We start from the raw sequence: 22,500 nt of genomic DNA on the forward strand, positions 1-22,500 counted from the left end.
CCTATTTGGAAAAAATAGCATATTCGTCAAAAAGTGCTTGCGCTCGCGCATGTGTGTGTGTGTGTGTATGTGGGTGGGTGGGTGCGCGTGTATGCATTAGTGCATTATGAAAAGTATAGCTCCATTAACGTATTTCAGTGGAAAAAAACTTTACTCATTAATTGTATAAATGAGAGAATAGATAGAAAATTATTTCAGAGGGTAATTATGGTATCCTTCAAAGAAAATGAACTGAAGAACATTCGAAATAAATTTTCACTGATTGCTCAAACGAACTGGGAAATTGTCTGAAACCAGTTTGGAAAAATTCCCCGGCTTTCTCAAGAATACCGGGCCTAGGCACAGCAAGAAAAAATTGTATGATCCTTGCTAAATTTCACACACACACACACACATACACACACGTACAGAGAGAGAGAGAGAGAGAGAGAGAGAGAGAGAGAGTTCTAAAGTAATCTTGAGTGCTTTTGAAATTTCTCAAAGAGAAAACTCTCTCTCTCTCTCTCTCTCTCTCTCCAGGACCACACCCCCAACATGACCCCTTCGTGTATTACCTTGATATTTGTGTGTGTGTGATCCAAAGGGACGTTGGATCTTGCAAATAATTGTTACAATAGGGAAACTGAGATTATTATCTGTGAGGTCAATGTCATGACGTTATGAGTACGTAGTGGCACGAATTAGGGATTATTGCCTTGTTATGGTTTATTTTATATCGGTGGTATTGTTCTCTCTCTCTCTCTCTCTCTCTCTCTCTCTCTCTCTCTCTCTCTCTCTCTCTCACAATTCATGAATCTTATCCTCTTACAAATAGGCATATTTAAAATTTTTATGAGAATCGAATTCCCACGTAGCATAGGCCTAATATCGCTTTCCTTGCTCCTCTTCAAAAAGGAAAAAGAGAGACAGAAAGGGAACCACTTTGAAGCCGATAATCGCTGTCTGAAAAATCCCCCGAAAATAGGAAATTCGAATAGGTAATTCGATCCTAATCTGATACAGACAAAGGGGTCCAGATATCACAACCTTCTCCAATTTAAACCGATGCTCTTTTTTTAACCCTTTTTTTTCATCCTTTTCTCTTTCTCATTCTGCGCCTATCAGTCGCTCTCTCTCTCCCACTCCTTCCTCCCTATCCCTTCCCTTCACCTATTATTTTTCTTTCCCTCTTCATTATGGGCTTTTACTAAACCCTTTCCGTAGTTTTTCAAAAATAATATGATTTGGGATTGGTTTTTATTTTACCTAGATGGTTTCTGATCAGTGTGAGTATTTCGCAGAGAGAGAGAGAGAGAGAGAGAGAGAGAGAGAGAGAGAGAGAGAGAGAGAACTCAGAGCAGAGTTTTTTTTTATTTACACACATAAGAGGCAACAGACTGCAATAGAAAGACATTCCATCTTTGAATATGAGTTTCGCAGATTACTCGAAAGTGTTTTTCTTTTGACTAAAGGTACGCTATTGAATCTTTGACCATAGCTGTCTATTTTGTCAAAGTAAAATTTATAACATTTTTGCCACATGATAGTGAACGCTGTTTGTCAATTTAGACTGTAACAAACATGATTGTGTATAAAAATATACAAATTATATAATCTGGTATGTTGTCAACAAGTAGCCTAATGATGAATTTACCAACTATGTTAGTAGATTTTTTCTTGTCAAAAGTATATAGAGAAGGAGGTTTTCATAAACATACACTTAGTGTATGTACGATTTGTGATAGGTTTAAATATAGACACTAATATAGAGACTCAAATATAAATGTTTCATTTGTGTAGCGAATGTAATTATATGCATCATTTAAAGAGAAAGTCATGTTTTGCTCTCCCCCTCTCCAGTTTTTTCCACTAGTGTTGTCCATTGGGAAAATGATCTTTTACCGTTCTTTCCTCACCCCTTCCCCCTCTTATTCCTCATCTGAACTTCTTTCCCCCAACCCTGGCCCCGCCCCCTACCCTTCCCCTGATGAAGGAATGGCAAAGCGAAATGGCGTCCTCCGTTTATCGCGTGTCATTTGAATGATTTGAAGAATGCGAACTCTGGGTATGTGTTCAGTCGGGTAGAACTAGGAGAGCGCCTCCAGCTGGGCTTCCCTTAAATCCATGCGAAAGGGGGTTAGGGGGGTGTTAGCCCCTTCTCGTTTCCTCCCACTACAAGATCCCCTCCCTAGGTGACCATCGCCTCACCATCTCCCCTCCTTTATTATGTACCATGCTGTTAAAATATATATTATGTTTGATCAATGATAGATGTTGGAATTCGAGTAGGCTTCCATCTGTTAACTGTGTAAGTGAGGTCGAGAAGGGAATTTCGCTTGCTTGCTTGAGAGAGAGAGAGAGAGAGAGAGAGAGAGAGAGAGAGAGAGAGAGAGAGTTTGGAATAACTGAGATGGACAACGTCCATTGTTTTAACAACGCCGCTATCTTTCATTTACCAAAGAGAGCCGACCGCGCTGGTCCGAGTCTGACCTGATATTGGTCTCAAAAAGCCGTGGCCTCATTGCACATTGTGAATGCTGTAGAATACAGTACCTGGCGTCGCTATACTTCCTGGAATGTGGTTCATGAGGAATACAGTAATTTGAATTCCTTTATTACTGAATATTTCTCCTCCTTGCGTTTCGCTTTTGGGGACTTGATTTTGTTAGATGTATAATTCAAAAGGTTTCAGATTGTTTCATTCCTCATCGTGAAAAATATTTAACTTGGAAACTCCTTCAAATATAGATATTAAGAGATGTCATGAAAAGAGAATTATAAATTGTTGCAAGACGAGTTTTAACAAAATAAATAACACACCAGCAATGAATCACAACTAATCGAGTGCAAGAGTTCTTTACAAAGTACAGATTTATTACTAAAGCGAGACTTTCAATCCTGTAAAAGTACGGATACAAAATATTTGGAAAGAAAAGTTCTTTTAACAAATAAATGCTATTCTTTTAGCAATTGAATATTCATTTTTCCTATTATTTTATAAAAATAAAATGTACAATGGATCTCTCCTCTCTCTCTCTCTCTCTCTCTCTCTCTCTCTCTCTCTCTCTTTGTGTGTGTGTGTGTGTGTGTAAGATTTAAGCATATCAGTTACATTACCACATACTAAATTAGCTTTTTTCTTCTCGGATTTCAGAGTAAAATGAACGCAGCTCCTGATCAGCACAACTCTTCATCGCCCATGCATAAAGGTAAGCAATAATTACAAAGTACTTCCAGTGCAACTAAATTTATCAAGGGCGAAGGGTTAATTGAAGTATCCGGGTAGAGGAGGTGGGTACCGTTTTTTATTCTATTTTATTTTTTAAATTTATTAATTTTTTTGGTGAGGAAAGAGGGAAAACAAAAAACACCGAAGAGAAACTGTTTAAATAATCTAGAACGAGGATGGAATGGGAAAAGTTGTTTAAGGAAGGATGTTGGAAGAATTACAAGAAGTACGCGAATCAAGTATTAAGTTCATTCTTAAAATGAAAAGGAACCCCAAAAAGGAGGAATGCATCTGAGCAGACGGAAAGGTTATGTTGTGGAAAGAAACTTGGAAACTCAAATTTAATATTATATAATCAAACGGACTTCCTATAACCTGTAAAAGTTCAGTTTTTTATTTGGAAATAACGAGAAAAAGCATTTTAAATTTGTTCCCAACGAGTTCCCCACCCTCTCTCTCTCTCTCTCCTCTCCTCCTCTCCCTTCTCGTCTCCTCTCTCTCTCTCCCCACCCTCTCTCTCTCTCTCTCTCTCTCTCTCTCTCTCTCTCTCTCTCTCTCTCTCTCTTGCGTTGTGACCTTCTCACTTCTCTGACGTTCCTCGGTTGCTAGTAAGAGGCAACGTTCCTCTCACTTGGACTTTAACTGTTGAAGAGATATGCAGTAACAGTAATGAGCCGCTATAATATTAACAAATAAATGCAGATACAATTGAACCAAAGATTTATTAATATGCTAATGTTATATGAAATAAATGCTTTCATAAAGGAGGAAAAACCAAACATTGATATCGTTCCAGTGTAAAGCCACTATCATGTATAAATTTTAAAAAATAACCCGTTTTATTCAGGAGAAGAAGTTTCTGGATAAAGAATGGAACGAAAAAGAGGAAGTAAGAAACGTCAGTATAAACGATAGTTGTCTGCATAACGTTAAATACGACGAAAGCGAAATATGTAGTAGTTCCATTAGGCATTCAGGTGGAGAATATGTTTATAGGTCAGGAACATTTTCGATAAGGTCATTTTGATAATGGCATTCTTCCACATGTTAGATATCATCCTTCAAGGCATCGTAGAGAGAGAGAGAGAGAGATAACTTTTACTTGTATACCTGAATTCGTGATAGCCACATTGACCTCTAAACTTTATATATTATATATATATATATATATATATATATATATATATATATATATATATATATATATATATGTGTGTGTGTGTGTGTGTGTGTATGTATGTATATATATATATATATATACATATATATATATATATATATATTTATGTATATATATATATATATTATATAATTATATTATATATGTGTATGTGTATATTATATATATATATATATATATATATATATATATATAATCGTACATATATAACCAAACTGAGACGGTCGTCGCATTCTGATTTTTCATTAGCCGTTCTTGAGAACATTTTAGTTTTCAGGAAAATCATATATAGCCGTCATGTCACGTGATCTGATCTACATCATAAACATTTACGAAGTAATATCTTCTGATACACAGGTATTACAATGTGAAATTTCGTCAAATTACATCTTATCATATCTCCTCTAGGTCTGGTACAAGTCAGGTCTGTGGAATAATAATAATAATAATAATAATAATAATAATAATAATAATATAATAATTTACAGTGTTAGTAATATTTTACCCCTCCCCCAAAAAAAACATTGGTTAAAACGTTTGGAATTGGATACACTTATATCTTTGTAAAAACGGGGCAAGTGACCACAGATCTCCCTAATCTATCCACCCTTTCGAAAGGATAACCCATAGGTGCTCCGGTATTATCATTCTCAGGTGTAAAATAACACCTGCGTATCGTATAACAACGGTCGATAACATTCAACTTTTTTTTTTTTTTTACGTTTTGTTGCTGTTTGCGTTCTTCTTGTGAAGTACATCATATATTACCTTGTGAGAGGTGTTTTACTCTGAAATTTGATGTAGAAAATGGCAACTTTTATCTCTCTCTCTCTCTCTCTCTCTCTCTCTCTCTCTCTCTCTCTCTCTCTCTCTCTCTCTCTCTCTCTCTCTCTCTCTCTCTCTCTCTTAATGAACCTTTGTAATGGAAGGCAGAGAATTCGATTAATATTTAATTTTTACTCAAAAATTCATTGTTTATATTTAAAACAAACCAATAAGGCCGTAATAATGATTTAAAGAGTTATAAACGAACGAAAAAAAAAGAAAAATGAGTAGTAGTCATTTTGTGTTCCTTCGCAGTAAAGGCTGCGGGTTATTAGAAAGTAAATAGCAACTTCTTAGTACTCGAGAAAATAGGAGATTGAAGGTGATACTATTTATGCTAAAAACATTTAGGTGAAAAGAAAGGAGTTTAATGCTGTATTTGTGAATGATGTAATATTGACATGATAAGGGTTCATAATAAGTTGTGATACCATGATGGTTGGCAATGATTAAATCGCGTAATAATTTCACGGTTATAATAGTTTTATGTTTAAAAAAAAAAGTCTTATGATCTAATCCCTTCGCCAGTACATTTATTCAAGTGTTAACTCTCCGACGATTATCATTCTGCATTCTTTGTCTCGCCGTTAGTTTTTCTTTTCTTTTTTAATTTCTTTCTATAGGTCTCGTGCTTCAGGAGACCCGTCAGTGAAAAAGAAATAAATAGGAATAATGGCAGATGCGAGTGTGTTATTATTACCGGTATCGGGAGAGGTCGCGGAAGTGTCGGGGAGAACAAATAACACTTATATATAGGTGTGGGTAAACGGACTTTACTTAGCGTGATGACGGTTGTTTTCAGGTAATAACCGAGGTGATTTAGAGGTCTAGGTAATTGGCGGTGATTTACTGGTCTGTCGTCCGTGGAGGTTTTTCTACGGTCTCTCTCCCCATAGGCGATGGAGGAACGAACGTCCGCTGGATACGGACCGGGCCTCCCGCCTTCCTCATTACGTAGGGGAAGGCGCTGCCGAACCTACAAAATGGCAAAATGGTTAGGCTTTGCAGCTCAAATTGGGAGCTTCTGTGCAATTATTAAGTAGTTATGGAGCCTAATGTCATCACTCCCTTTGTTTTCTGTGTGTGTGTGTTTTTTTTTTTTTTTTTTTTTTTTTTTTTTTTTTTTTTTTTTTTTTGCTCATTCACGAATGTGAACTTCCAAAAAAGTAAACAGGGTCATAGATAAGGTTGAAACTCCTCGTACTGCAACTGACCAACGCAGTATATTCTTCACTTGATTGTCAGGCAGCTTCAGGTGATGTGCGGAAAAGTACTGGCCTAAGTCAATGGAATTGAACGCCTTTTAAAGAGAACTTATGAGGAAAGTTCATAGGTGTATACGTATATGTGTGTTTATACTATGTCCGTATGTGTAGGATTGTAATAATTCATCTTACAGTTTTTTGGAAGAGAGAGAGAGAGAGAGAGAGAGAGAGAGAGAGAGAGAGAGAGAGAGAGAGCAACACGTGGGTAAGCACGAACCAGTAGTAACAGTTGTAGACCTTTGTGCCCTCCCATCAACATCGCCCCTCCGACCCCCACCAACCCCCTACCTCTCCCCCATCATCATCTCTCCCCATACGTTCCCTTTGTCGGGATGTTTCCGTCCGTCGTGTCAGGAACTGGAAATTGTTCGATGTGAGATCTTTTCTGTCGTTCCTTATTCCCTGATTTTAAGGATTTCGGTATTAGGAAGGCTTTGCAACGGTCACCTACTCATAACTGTATGAATAAAACAACAAAAAAGAAAAAATGGGAAGATTGGAGATTCTGTTTCCTTTTGATAGATGAAAAGGGCCGTGAATAGGTTGGCAAAAGGTGCTCTGGGTCCAGTTAAACGTGGCCATGGTTAAACCCCTTTCGTGTCCTGAAGTCCTCAGTGTTGGCTGACGTACGATTATTTCTCTCCACTGCTTTTTTTTTTCCTTTCTTCGGAACAAGAGTATGTTTATGTAACATTTTTTTCTCTCTCTCTTGAGGTCGCTCAGGGCAGCAAGATTATCTTTTATGTACGCTTTCTTTACAGCCCTGTAGAGTCGATGAATCTGATCTGGTTAATTGAAAAAGAAACAAGGTGTATCTGAACCTATAGAAAAACGACATTTCGAAAATTCGTGTGGTGTAGGGGGTATTATTATGTTTCAAAATTTATTTGATGTATAATATAATCTAGAAGTGTTCTCTTATATGCTTTAGAAATGATCATTCATAATTAGCAGAATGTCGTTTTCTTTGTTATATCTTGCCGGTGTGTTTTCATCCTCGAAGAGACTTAGCGTCTGCGAATTCGTCCCCTGATCTGCATCCGGAAGAACGCTTTCTTGAGATTTATGCTGTGTTACCACCAAAGTGATGTTGTCTAGCAGTGGGTTGCGTCACGCAATAAACATCATTGTTGGCCCACAATTAAACCGCAGAGATTATCATGTTGAAGTATTCTGTGAATCACTGTCTTGCTGAGAATCGCCCCCCTGTTTTGATGGTGGAGAGTTTTGAGCTTGTTTTTGCGAAATATTAAGCATCTTGTTTCAACAGTATTTTGCTTACTCTAGGTGGTTTAGTAAGTGAATCGTATTATCGTTTTTGCTACGGTAAAAAGTGAACGCATTAATATTGCCAGGAGTCTCTCTCTCTCTCTCTCTCTCTCTCTCTCTCATTGATCAACCGTGTGGTGACTTCAATGCCAAAGCTGTAAATACCGCTCTCATAAAAGGGAGAAAAAGTTAATGTTAGCCAATAGTGACACCTTTCTTCAGCATAGCAGAAAGTGTGTTCATTCATTTACATTTTTCTTTTACTGCTGTTACACTTTTTTTTTAATATGTTTGCGAGTGTTTTTTTCTTTGCGTGTTTAAGAATCAGGATTCTAAAAGCAGGCACCCGAATATTATGTAAGATATGGTAATAACGTTGCCAGGAAAGCATCTCTTATGGTTTGAGAGTATATCAACAAAACATCTCGTGCGAATATCAGCTAAGCATTTCATATGGTAAGCAGTATTCCATTTTCCCTCTGCTGTTCACTCCTGATACCCAGGGCTCACGTCAGAATCTGAGCGAAGCGTTATATATGGTCCGCGTATGTGTATCATCAGCGCTTCGGGTGTGGGAGCCTTGCCGGGTCGAGCCAACTTGGGGCGGGTCCGACAGAATAAGGGAGGAGGGGCGTGGTGGGATTCCTGGGTGGTGGTAGAAGGGCTCTCCACCGGGCGCTCACACATACACACACTCACTACCTGACAACAGGTCGAAGAGTGTGCACGCTACTTTTTGCTGTGCGTTCTGTCACTCCCGTATCTCGCGCCCAAGTGCCCCTCTTGCCCCGTCCACTCCACTACTACTTCCTACTACTACCACCACTACTGCTCCTCCTCCACAAGTGCCTCGTCTCCAAACTCCTGCGTCATTACTCCTCATGCCTGACGATTGCTTGGCACAAGGAATCATTCCCCCTTTGTGTTATCTGAAGGGAGAATAAACAGAAAAAGAGGGGACTCGCCTCCTCGCTGTAAATTGTCCATTTTTTGTTTGTTAAACGGAAGAGGATTCCTTATCCTCCTGATGTGCTGGTGCTGGCAAGGTCCTTAAACCGAACAAACATCGTCGTTTATTGCCAAGTGCTTCAAAGAAGTGTTTGGTGACTTGAGTGACAATGGTGACCTCTTGTGAACTAGACCTGCAGCCGCAGCAGCAGCGGCACCATCATGACTACACAGCCGCCACTGAAGCGGCCGCAAAAGAACACGCAGTTTTGGGAATGATTTTACCTGAATGTAAGTGTCTTCTGCCCTTCATCGTTGGTTGTCCTCGTAAGGGTATGGGAGGGAAACTTAGACCTAGAGTGCATGCCTGTTTCGGTAGAACTAATCTGGATTAACCTTTCTTGAACTTATGTTTTTTTGTCTTTTGGCCGTGTTTGAACAATTTCGCAGTACCCTACAAAAACGCAAACAAATTTTTTTGAATTCCATTTTTTATTTATCAGTAAACTTTATAATTCCCTTGAACGTAATGTGGCATGATCTAATTTTACAATTTGACTGGAAAATGTAGCATTCGCTATTAAAAAATCTCACTATTTTACATCACCGTAAAGAATTTAGTTTTAAGTCATCGAAATAAGTCGCTTATATAAATAGATAGGCTGCAACAGCCCCAAAGTTTGAATGTAATCCCTAAAGTTAACACCTCCAATATAATTTCCGCTGTTAAGTTCTTGTAATGACCGTATTTCTTTACCAAGAAACAAACAGAGATCATTTGAGAAAAATGACGATGCGAAAAAGGAGTCTTGGTGACTTCAATGCTGCTCAAATAGTGATCTGATCTTATAATTTTGAGCGGTAGTGGTTTGTAGACGCAATGGTGGGGCGTTTAGAGGAGAAATTAACGAGATTACGAATGACGCAGTTAGGAAGCTGTGGTCCAGTTGGCCTTTTTACAATCAAAATTGGTGATCTTAAATCGAAGTTAATAAACTTTAGACGAATATATATTTTTCTTTATAAAGTTATTCATTCAATTTTTTTTAATATGGTATATCTTATTTGTTACTCAGTGGTAATAATTGTTTAAAATTTGCTCATATAGCAAGTAGACTAGTAAATAGTCCAGATTACGAAATTCGCGTAAGAGCCTGTGGGTACTTATAGAAATTATTTTGCCAATTGCATCCTGTTGACAGAAATATTAATATGATGTTACTATTAAAAATATTTAAGATGACCAAGTTTTGCAAAAGTTTTTGCACATGCGCTGAAAAATAAGGTGATTTGAAACCTCTGTTCTCATATTTTCCATCTCAGCGGGTAGATAATTATCATACGTTATTTACTGTGTACCCTAAAAGTGAAGTATTGGTGGTAATTCGTGAAGTGCGTTCAACATTCATACGTTAACTCAGCTGACAAAAAAAAGAAAAAAAAAGCATTTTCACAAATTTGCAGTGATTGGGATACACTATCAGGTCATTTTCATTATCGTTGTGTGTGGGCTAAATACATTTTAACGATGCACCTTTACCTTTACTTCTTATTATATTATTACACGTTTAATAGCAACAATTTTAATGAATTATGTATGTATCGGTTTTCTTGTTGATTGCCTTTGGTGTTATGTTGAATTAAAAGGACCATTCACAGCGTAGGGCTGATAACATTTGAATGGTAAACATTTATATTTATAAAACTTTGCAGCTCCAGAAGCAATAAGTCAGTCATGGTTGTTTTAGCTGAGAAGAGAATGTATTTTCATTAAAGTATAATTTTTCGAGAATTCGCGTTGTTTATACTGATTGCGATTCGTTACTCGAAATTTGCTAAAACAAATGGCAAATCGGCCCGGGAACATTAAAATTCAGGCAACACTTACTCAGTAACTGTAGCACGGAAGTAAGGACAGTTTTATGTGTTAAACAGGCAGCTTACTAAGCTACTAGTAAGCTCTTATTACAATTCAGACAAAGCTTATACCAGCAGAAACTACATAAAGCGAGATTAGCAAGAGGTTAAGCATGTACCAGAAGACGTGGTTGCTCGTAGGACCAAGTTCATGCAAGCCTTATGTCAGAATTTGTCAGCTAGTACGCTATGGTTCTTACCTAGTACATTAAAATTCCAGCAGCCCTTATGAAAAAGGTTGACCAACTCTATCTGAAATTCAGATACCTCAGTGAAGGTTGACTCATTTGGTAAATTTAAATTTGGATCATACGGCAAGAGGCCATGCAGCTCGTATACGTGAAATTAAGTAGTTGATAGTGCAAAAGCCATATAGCTCGTATTTTATATTAAGACGGTCTTGACCTCATATTTCTTACGGTATGGGTCATAAGCAGGGTCTTGGTCATACATCTCATATAACAGGTTCTATAGTTCGTAAGTTAGTTCTTGGCAACTTGTATGTTAAAATCAGGTAAATTGTGTGACAAAATCAAGCAGAGTATTAAAAAAGATTTTTCAAAAAGATGGAGAGCGTCCAGGAAAGTAGATGGTCTGGCGATAGGAGTTTGTAACATAGCTAAAGCCATTAAAAGAAGGTAATTGCTACCTCTTAAGCTCATATATCCGAGGCCATTATGTGTTTACTGACATTTTAATACTACAGCCAAGATGCATTCGTAGTTTATGCCTCCTCTCTCTCTCTCTCTCTCTCTCTCTCTCTCTCTCTCTCTCTCTCTCTCTCTCTCTCTCTCCTAAGTAAATACCTATGTGCGAAAGAGGAAAGGCTTAAATTATAAATTAATTTTTTATTATGAAAATTAGCAAAGCATTTTAGCTACATGCTTTTCAGGAAATGAAAGGAAAACATAAGAATCTCAGAAACAGTTTCATACATTTGCTGCAAAATACCCTTGGGCCGTTTGGTACGAAGTCGAGACATAAAAAAGACCATAGAGAGAGAGAGAGAGAGAGAGAGAGAGAGAGAGAGAGAGAGAGCGTGTTTGAAATGGACGGTACCAAAATGGGCCCAGGCAGTGTGATCGGCTCCTGAGTCCACAGCCCTTGTAAACAAGGCCGACCTTGATCCCCCCCCCCCCCCCCCCCCCCCCCCAATCCCCCCCCCCCCCCCCCCCCCACCCCACCTCCTTCACCATCTGTATCTAATGGTATCCGGAGAGAGGACTGAAAAAGGTGTTCGGTCCTGAACACCCATTATCAACCCCTTGTCTTTTCTCGTTACCCGAGATTTATCAGAGTTTATTTACCTGAAGGCTACTTCAAGGACTTTTATCATGGTACTTTAATTATCTCTACTTTATGATATTTAATTTTAATGCTATTATGCAGCTGAATGACTGATGGCGTTGGATGAATGTTTTCCTGGGTACTGTAACGGATATCTCGTTGTACATTTATAAACTGACCTAATTTCATGACTCATCATCTCTACGTACATAATAATGGTGATTCAGTGGATTGTTGCGATTTTATATTGCTTTTTTACGGATGATAATATTCAACTTGAAGTGAATGGTGAATTAATATATTACATAAGCAATCAGTTAAGATTCACAGAATTCTTCAAATAGTTTCGAAGTTTGCAGTCCTTTGAATTATGGAATAGAACATATTCCAAGTGAAGCATATTATGTTGTGTAATTTGTTGTAATTTGTATTATTAATTGGTATTACACTAGGATGGCATATTTCATAAACTGAAATTCAATATATATTTACGAGATGCAATCAAACACTTACATAGCCTTTCGTCCTCAGAAAAAATGTTGCACTTTATAGTAATTCATGTATAGACACACAAACAGACACGCACACACACACACACACACACACATATATATATATATATATATATATATATATATATATATATATATATATATACATATACACACGGTTACCTGGGTACGGACCATGACCTTGCCTCAGATCCGTCGCCAAGTACAAAGCAGTTAAATAAGTAATGTATGTTATTAATTTTGATCTTGCTGATGAAGTCGTGTCTTGTGTGTTGTCGCTAGGACATAATTGCATTTTTTTTAACTCATGCGCGTATGGAACGAGAAGACCACACTCGCGCATAATTCGTGAAGCCTGCAAAGATACGATAGAATGAGCGGGTGGCTTCGATTTTCGACACTTTTTAAGGGCGAAAGAGATTGGTAGCCACGGATTCCACAGAACAGAGTTGCATCACCTTCGATCGAAGGTTTTCAGTTCGAAAGCCGCCTTTATCAGTCGAATCACCCGTTAACTGGGTGGGAGGAAGAGAAAGTATTATAAGAGGTTAAATGAATCTATAAGCAAAGCACCACGCTGCGGAAAAGACCGATTACAAACTGCCATATTTGGTTAGTGAGGATTGTAGTCAGTCGAGCGGTGAAGTTAATGGTATAGCCTATTGCCCCACCTTTGCTGCAACGGGCGGCCAACGCTTGCTGCATAGGGCCTGGTAATTCTTGTGTCTTTGCAGCCTATGGTTAACACCCCCGCTCGCTCTCTCTCTCTCTCTCTCTCTCTCTCTCTCTCTCTCTCTCTCTCTCTCTCTCTCTCTCTCTCTCTCAAAGCACTATGATGTTCATCAGCTTTCTAGCTTTTACGGTTCCTTAACGTCACTTTATCGTTTGGGAGATCAAATTTCTTTCGATTAGAACTTCATTCTCGCCCTTTTCTCTGTATTGAAATGATCATATGTCTTTGATAAGACCAAAACTAGAAGTTCAAGCCACTAATAAATGGGCGAGGTCGTAGGCACCATCTTGGCTAGGTCACCCACTGTAATTAGGGCCTCTCGTATTGAAGGGCCCCAGCAGCAGCCGCTGCGGCTGCTGGGTTGTAGAAACAAGAATTTCCCCCCCCCCCCCCCTGTACCTCTCTCTCTCTCTCTCTCTCTCTCTCTCTCTCTCTCTCTCTCTCTCTCTCTTTACTAGGTGCTAGCTCCTGATGCAATTTGACCTCGTGACCCTGACCCAATATCAGGGTCGCTCGTGAAATGGACCGCATTTACTCGCTGTGGGTCAAACTCTGTGCCCAGTTTTCGTCCATTTCTCCTGAGAGAGAGAGAGAGACAAACAGACAGACAGACAGAGAACTCACAGCTGAAAGACTACCTTCAAGAATGTAGGTCCACTGTTTCTATTTTCATTCATTCAGTTTCAATAAGAAATATTTGCTCTCTCTCTCTCTCTCTCTCTCTCTCTCTCTCTCTCTCTCTCTCTCTCTCTCTCTCATAGAGAAGAGATATCGAAGAAGACCAGAGAAGACAGGGTTTTAGCATTCCCTCTTGGGCTCGGTATTATGGCATTAGCTTTGCGGCTGCGCTGTCATCGACAAATGGTAAGTTCTAAGATCTACATCTCTCCCTTTAAACTTTGGTAAATTCCATCAACGACAAATCCCGACAAGGTTGCTGACTTCATACGCGGAAGTCAATGCACCTGGATTTCTTCCTTGCCTCCAGAGACTTCTGGCATTTACCTCTTAGAACAGATGGCGGGACTTGACACGAGACGCAAAAAAATAAAAACATTGAGAGAAATAATAGATGTTATCTCTAGAATGGAACCATTCATTTTGTAATACTATTTACCTTATATTCACGTCCATTTATGGTAGCTCTGACTTTTTATTTTATTGATTTTTTATTGGCTTTATTCACAATGTACTTTATTTCTTCATATTTTAGGTTTTTTCATGTAGAAATTGGCGTAATAATAATCCTCCCTTATTCGGTGAAATTCGGCAAATAAATTTTTAGTGTAACATTTTTCTATGTTTACTTAATTCATGTAGCTAAGATATATAATACTGTACCATCTTTGTACTGATATATCACAATTCAGAGTATTATTATTAAGTTAACAGGAACAATATAAATCTTGGAAAGAACTTCATTTGTTTTGAAATTAACAGAGAGAGAGAGAGAGAGAGAGAGAGAGAGAGAGAGAGAGAGAGAGAGAGAGAGAGAGAGTAGTCTTAAATATCTCTGTAGTGAGTCGGCTGTCTTACTGGCTTTGGGTAGCAAAACTTGGTTCTTTGCTATTTCTTCGTTTAGGCGAGAAATCCGGTCAACCAATGTTACTTGTTATGAATTTATGTTTTAATACTTTTCTCTCCATATTTGTGTTCATGGGTGAATATAGAGTTCGCAGAAATACCTTAGTCCAAACCGTGGGACGGTACATAACGTCCGTAGGGTCGGACTTGCCGTCTGGACCCTTTTGTATCACCTTCGCTGCAACGATATTGGGCTCTCTTGTAATATTTATAGAATTGACATGTATGTACAGAGTAGTAGGCCACATTCAGGGAAAGCTTTTTTTTTAATGTTTTCTTTTAATTATATTCGTCCTCTTTGGCAGGAAAAGAATACTTCCGCTTTCGGGTATACAAGGAAGGAATAGAGTAAGGTTAACGGTCTCATTTGAGAGGTAGAGTGAAAAAAAAAATGGTGGCTGGAGGGACCAGGATTAGTTGTCAAAAAAAAAAAAAAATAAATAAAAAAAGGCCAAGTAGATATTTGTCCATTCGCTATTTTTGCAACAGGTTTCTATTCTAATTTTTTTTTCCTTTCAATCTTTACCTTGTTTCCACCTCCCTTTTCCTTACCCCTACCCCAGGGTATTTGCCACTTTTGACCATAGAGAATTCTTCAGGCCTCATATAAGACTGGGCATCGTACCCACACGTTACCGCTGACGACCGCATTAAAAGGGGCAGCCGAGACCCGACCGCTGCTGCGGTAGAAGGGGTTGACCGATGTTTGTGGCTGAGGTTATTTCCAGGCGACATCGCTACTGCTACTTGTTACTCATTCCTTTCTCTCGCTTTTTTTCAGAGCTTTGTTTCTTTCACCCCCTGAACCCCCTTTGGTTGCCATGCCCCCCCCACCCCCAGTGGTTACCTGGGTAACCCCTCCATAGTCCTGCTCGCATAGTACTTTATACCTCCTTAGGCCAACCTTTTGAAAAAAATCCCTTCCCGCATTGTTTCATCGTGATTTTCCCACCTTTATGTACGCACGTCGTCGTCTTCCAACCATTTTTTTAAACTGGTCACTACACGTGTTCCCTCTCTCTCTCTCTCTCTCTCTCTCTCTCTCTCTCTCTCTCTCTCTCTCTCTCTCTCTCTATTCTTTTGTCCCACCAAGAGGTGGCTTGTTTTTTCCATTGACTTCTCCACCAAGGGGCCTTTGTTGGTCATTCTTATCAGAATGGTGGGCGTGAAGTCATGGTTTGTGGGTGGTTAATTTCAGTTTTTATTATTTTTATTATTATTGTTATTATTAGTATACATTCTATGTTTGTCATGAAAGTCACTGTTTCCAAGTTATTATTATTGATTATTGCACTTTTTTAATAGTTGTATTTAATCTACCCAATATGTTATTTTAACAACAGTGGAAAACTGTTATTATAACTTGTGACTTTTAACTATTTCTGAACACACACACTGATTTTGTTACCTTCCTCTCCTGCAGTTGACATAGGATGACTTATAAGTTCAAATTACATAAAAACGTCCGCTTTTCCTTTTAATCTCTTCTCCCGTACTCCGTCTCCCCCCATCCCCGCCAGGATAACTTATCGCTTTCTTTTGGCCTTACTTAACACAGTGCAAAGGCGAATAGGCCTCCTTGCCTTAAGGCGTGAAATGACGTGAGAGCGGGACTAAGAATGGAGAAGTCAAAACTAGGCCTATAGTCTTAAAGGGTTGGGTCGGTTAGGTTCGGGCTTTGACTAATTGTAAATGATTGATCAAACAATGCACTCTATTAAAATGGTAATGGTATGGTATTGTTTACTATATTGGCAGCCTGTAGAGAGAGAGAGAGAGGAGACGCTTGGGAGGATTTATATATATATATATATATATATATATATATATATATATATATATATATATATACATATAGAAATATATATAATATATATATATATATATATAAAATTTATATATATATATATATCATATATATATATATATATATATATATATAATATATATATTATATGTATATATATAGAGTTATAATATATATATATATATATATATCATATATATTATTATATATAAAACTCAATATGTTGCCCATAATCATTGGTATTCTAGTCTGTCGTCATAAGGAGTGGTTGGCTGATCTTAGTACGTTAAGTCTAAGCGACACTAATCTATTTTGATCCAAATGAGATCTCTCATACCTATCTCTATGGTCAAGGTCTTTTCCGATCTAATTACTTTCTACATAGCAGGTCACCTGTTGGCTCTTTTTTTTTTCTTCTTCTTTTTACATATTGTTCAGTTGAACGGCCAACCTATTTAGATTTAGTTCGAATATTTTCAAGTTAAACGGCATGGGGACTTTTATGAAAGTCACGGCTTACAAAAAATTTCATCACACATGCCGTACACTGATAATTCAAAGTGTAAAACATTTTTCAATATTTTACCGGGTTGAATTGTGAAATAAGCTTTTCGAGAAATAGAAATATGTATTAAACTTAGAAAAATAGTTGTGATTTTTTGGATGTATAAAGATTCGTGAACTTAACTCAAAACGAATCACCTCCGATATAGATTCGTGAACTTAACTCAAAACGAATCACCTCCGATATCGCAATGACGGTTTTCAATAAGATTTTCGAAAGTAAATCAAATAATAGATAAATAAAATTGAAATATGACCGTTCACTTTTCCGGATTCCACTTCATAATCTCTGCTACTGTTTGCCAGGGAAAAGCTATTGTGCACTACCATACTGTCTAAACCATGGAAATATTACCAGCAATCCCTTTTAATGGCATTCCACTGCAACAAACGTCTCTGCTTCAGGGAAAAATTAAATTAAAATGAGAAAGGGGGGGAGGGGTGCTGGTGTGGGGTGGGAGGGGCGGGGGAAAAATTACGACCCGCTACGGCATGCACCACATGATGTTTACTGTCGATCTTAAGGAGATTTTATGTTCAAATTTGCCTTGCATAGAATCATAGGAAGGCTGAACTAGCAAGCATCGTTGCGTAGATCTTGCATACCGCCTTCCTTCGAATGGATAATTATGATGTAAGAATGGGAAACCCCCATTCTGCCGTATGCCCGTGGTTGAGGCCAGTATATCGAACAGCGTTAAAAAAAATCATGAAGCAGAAGAGAGATTCTCTCTCTCTCTCTCTCTCTCTCTCTCTCTCTCTCTCTCTCTCTCTCTCTCTCTCTCATGCATAAGGGGATTATTAAGCAGTCTGGTCTTCTTTCGGAAGCCATCCTCAGTTAGAGTCAAAGGCTTTATAAACACATTATATATATATATATATATATATATTGTGTGTGTTTTATAGTGTGTATATAAATATATGCATGTATCTATACTGCAAATAATACATAAAATCGCTAGATTTCCCTTCTTAATCCAACCAAACTTTTCATAATCCATTTTAAATCTATACATTGATTTGAACGGCTGGATAACTACTTCCTCTTGCGTTGACATCACTGTGGTTATTTAAGAACGACTCTGACGAAGAATTTTTTTTCTTTTTTCTGTCAAGAATCATCTTCGTTTTTTAGTTCATTCTTCTCCGTTAGATGTACCCTTTGTAAAGGCTGTGTTCGCCAGTACAATGTATTTATACATATAGATATTTTCACCTGTTCGGAAACTGAATAGCTGCATTCATTCATCGCGTTCCGTCAAGCGTTTCTGATCCAAGGAATTAGTCTTCTTTTCTCTCATGATGACTCTGCTGATGACTTTTAAGCTATTCGTCTCTTTCTTCTTTTCGGTTTATTTTCTTTTCAGAGTCGCCATTGTCACTTACACCTGCCTCGCTGCGCATTCCTCAGTCTCCGTCCTTCCCGTCCGCTTCTTTTAGTGTGTTTTTGTATAATCAAGAAACAGAAAGGTTTATGATTGGCTGATAATTTCTGGGTGATAATTTCTGGGTTTTGCTTATTAAAATGGTCAGAGAGATTATTATTTTAAAGAAATTCCATTACAACAAAATAAACGCTCAAAGTGTATTGATGGTAAACAGTTTGTAAGAAAATCAGTATTTTTCTGTTACCAACTCAATATTATCGTTTGGAAACTATTATTATTATGATTATTTTTTTTCTTTTTTTTTTTTGCTCTATTACAGTCCTCCAATTCGACTGGGTGGTATTTATAGTGTGGGGTTCCGGGTTGCATCCTGCCTCCTTAGAAGTCCTTCACTTTTCTTAGTATGTGCGCCGTTTCTAGGATCACACTCTTCTGCATGAGTCCTGGAGCTACTTCAGCCTCTAGTTTTTCTAGATTCCTTTTCAAGGATCTTGGGATCCTGCCTAGTGTTCCTATGATTATGGGTACAATTTCCACTGGCATATCCCATATCCTTCTTATTTCTATTTTCAGGTCTTGATACTTATCCATTTTTGTCCCTCTCTTTCTCTTCAACTCTGGTGTCCCATGGCATTGCGACATCAATGAGTGATACTTTCTTCTTGATTTTGTCAATCAAATTATTATTATTATTATTATTATTATTATTATTATTATTATTATTATTATTGGCAAACACATCTTCACAAAGAGATGGATGATGGGGTTCCTTTAGAGGCCCCTAAAATTTGCCCATGTTCAAGAAAAGGGTCGTTAGTGGATTGAGCAAGACGCTACAAACCATTATGTGAAAAGTTGCGGTATTTTGAGAGAAGCGTAAATGTCCATCAATCCATTTGTCCCAGCGGTGAAGGAAGGAGACCCCATTTCAGAGCGTCCCAGACATCCCCGCCCTATTTTCTCCCTCACTTTTTCTCTTTCCTCTCACCGAAAGATAAGGTAAATACACACTAGTACTCCTTTTGCAAAAGGTTGCTCTTAAAATAGATAAAAGACCGAGATAGAGGAGATGTACCCGTGCTCATACACCGTTAGAAAGCTGTTTACTGGAAGGTTTCTTGACCCCTACAAGTACGATATGGAATGAGTAGTGACCAAGAGGGACTTTTGGTTCCTGATGGGCCAAGTGGCATTTCACCTGTGGTAAGGAGGGCAAAAGGTTAAAACACTGGAGAATAATAGTCTGAAGTCCAAGGGTATTGGACTTGTGTATTGGGATTCCTGTATTCTGTAACAAAAGTTTTTGCTAGTTTTGTTACGGAAATTATTCGGTCATGCGTCCCTTACTGTTGTAGTTATTCTCTCTCTCTCTCTCTCTCTCTCTCTCTCCTCTCTCTCTCTCTCTCTCTCTCTCAAAAATCTGTAGCCCTTGATCTGTTACAAAAAGTAAGAAAAAAATTAGGTCTGTCTTTTCTTTATCAGTATCCCAGACGCTGTAATTCCAGAGGTAGCATTTCCTGCACGATTTTCTCCGAGTTTAAAGAGGCTATGTATTGTCTTTATCTTGAAAAGCATTACGGAACTAGAGGAGAAGTGCTTGACATTCTCTGCTAAATGTCAAGGTTATGCAAACACTGCTAAACCTTAAGAGTAAGGCCACGTTGTGACTTCCTTATAAATATGGTGCTAATTCGTGCGCTCCTCATCAGTCATCGTACGCCATCTCCTCGTCATTGTCACATTTTATTAATTAGACTGTTTGGATTGCCTGCAAGGACTTTGTTTCAGAAGAGGGAATGATAGAATATATAAATAATACAATTATTAGGAAAGCCTTTACGTCTTTCCGTGCGCCAGGTATGGCATGCTAAAGTTGATATTTACCTATGTAGTTTTTTTTTTTTTTTTCAGCGAGTTAAGCTATCTGAACCGACGGTGTCTAATTATCCCGAAAAAAGGCTCGAGGCTAGGGCTGAGCTGCCATCCATCAGGGAATGGCGAGTGTGTTTGTGTGTGCGTGTGTGCTCGCCCACTTGCAAAATTTGCCATAGGTGTGTAGTGAAGGAAACTTTCCCATGGGCTATCAGTATAATTATGGCATCAAGAACGGAAAATGGATGAAAAGAAACAAGTGAATACTTCAATATATTTAATGCCCAAAAGAAATCTTGCGCTGACCATACCTTTCGTTGGAGTATTCTCTCTCTCTCTCTCTCTCTCTCTCTCTCTCTCTCTCTCTCTCTCTCTCTCTCTCTCTCTCGTGTTCTTCTCCATTCCTAAGAAACTAAGAAATCTCGAGACAGCCCTTTTACCAGTCCGCCAATCGTCTCCCCAGTTACTCAGATGAAGGATCTGCCACGACACTCGTCCTGTCTCGTTCCGTTCTTAAAGTCATTGCAAGCTCTGACGGCTTTAGAGGGGGTGGGGAGAGAACGGAGGCTGTTTGCTGACATAGATTTATGACTCGCCGATCCTTGTTGACATGGGGATATTTAAAGCTGCGAGAGAGAGAGAGAGAGAGAGAGAGAGAGAGAGAGAGAGAGAGAGAGAGAGAGAGAGAGGGGGGGGGGTAATATCTGTAGTTTGATTTCTAGACTCGTTTTACGAGGGGATTTGAAAATGTTTCTGGAAGTTTTATTGAAATATTTCAGTTACTTTTATTTGTCAAATAGTCTAGAGTCTCTTTCTCTCATTTCAATTTGGGCAGATAAATATCGGCGTCGATAACCTTATGTTGTTGTCACACCAGTTGAATACAAATTTAACAATCGAATGATCACCTCAGTTTGCCACTGAACGCTTTACAAGTCTCATGGCCTTGGGAAAAATAAAAAGTACCCGTTCAGATAAGGCAACCAGCACTCCTTCCTTATCATTGCAAAAAGCTGGAGAACAGATTTTCTTGCAAGTGTCGGTGAAAGCTGGAACGTACCATTCGACTGGGAACCGGATGCTGGTCTTCAATAAATAGAGATCCGAGGACTGTTGGTCAGATCTTGATGTGTCTATAGATGGGAGTTCTCTAGAAACCCTCGTTTTGTTGCCTGACTGGTGGAGAATTTTTTTTTTTCTTCGATTTACTAATCTTTGTCAAGCGTTTTTTAAAAAATAGTGAATGGTTTTAATGTAGGCTCGAAATCATTCAAAATAAATAAATTGTAAAAATCAGCCCTTCTAAAGTACATTTTTTGTTTAAACGTTTTTAATATGGAAAGTTTTTTGTGAGGTCGTATATTTTACATTGATATTGCAAAGCCTTCATTTCATGAACAGAAGAAATGACTTGGCGTTGCCGCTAAACATTTTTCATTTGGAATTGAAATCGTATGTGTATGCTTATTTTTAATTGTCAGCTGAATTCGTTTAATTTAAGCACAAAAATAACGTTTTATTTGTCGTTGGGCAAACCACCTTCGTCCGGAAGTTGAATGGATTTGTGACGATGCTTGCACTGCAGGATAGTTGCACTGCGGGATAGTTGAACTTATTCATGAACTCATGATGGGATGACAGGTTCGCAATCACCCATAATTCAAAAATTACCTAAATACACTCTCCTGTTATATTTACGACCGGATACCTACATTATGTAGATGCACGCAGAGTGCCGAATAACGCACCGATAATTTTGGCTATGGAGGGAGAGTGCTGCGCCCATGTCTGCCGTTAGCATTTGATTAAAGATTATTTTATTTATCTTGGTATCCATTATTTTGGCTTAGTTCCATAGAGAGAGAGAGAGAGAGAGAGAGAGAGAGAGAGAGAGAGAGAGAGAGAGAGAGAGAGAGAGAGAGAGAGTTTCTTATCTATATTATATATAGATATGTATATATATATATATATATATATATATATATATATATATATATATATAATAGATAGATAGATAATGTACCTTACATATACGTGCACACACATACACACATATATATACACACATCATACATACATATTTGTTCTTGTGCTGTTATCATAAAGGCTAATATGAAGGCGTTCAGTATTTTGGAGAGAGA

General features: G+C 38.2%; 1 protein-coding gene across 1 annotated transcript in view; it reads left to right on the forward strand.

Moving 5' to 3' along the window:
* LOC135199665 (zinc finger protein rotund-like) overlaps positions 1 to 22,500 on the forward strand; it is a 481,912-nt gene that overhangs the window by 393,937 nt on the left and 65,475 nt on the right. Inside the window, exon 4 of the mRNA XM_064227820.1 lies at positions 3,134 to 3,188. Coding sequence (XP_064083890.1) covers positions 3,134 to 3,188 — 55 coding nt within the window. The remainder of the gene's footprint in view (positions 1 to 3,133; positions 3,189 to 22,500) is intronic.

The sequence above is a fragment of the Macrobrachium nipponense genome, chromosome 26 (genome assembly GCF_015104395.2).
Source record: "Macrobrachium nipponense isolate FS-2020 chromosome 26, ASM1510439v2, whole genome shotgun sequence".
In the NCBI taxonomy this organism is placed as follows: domain Eukaryota; kingdom Metazoa; phylum Arthropoda; class Malacostraca; order Decapoda; family Palaemonidae; genus Macrobrachium; species Macrobrachium nipponense.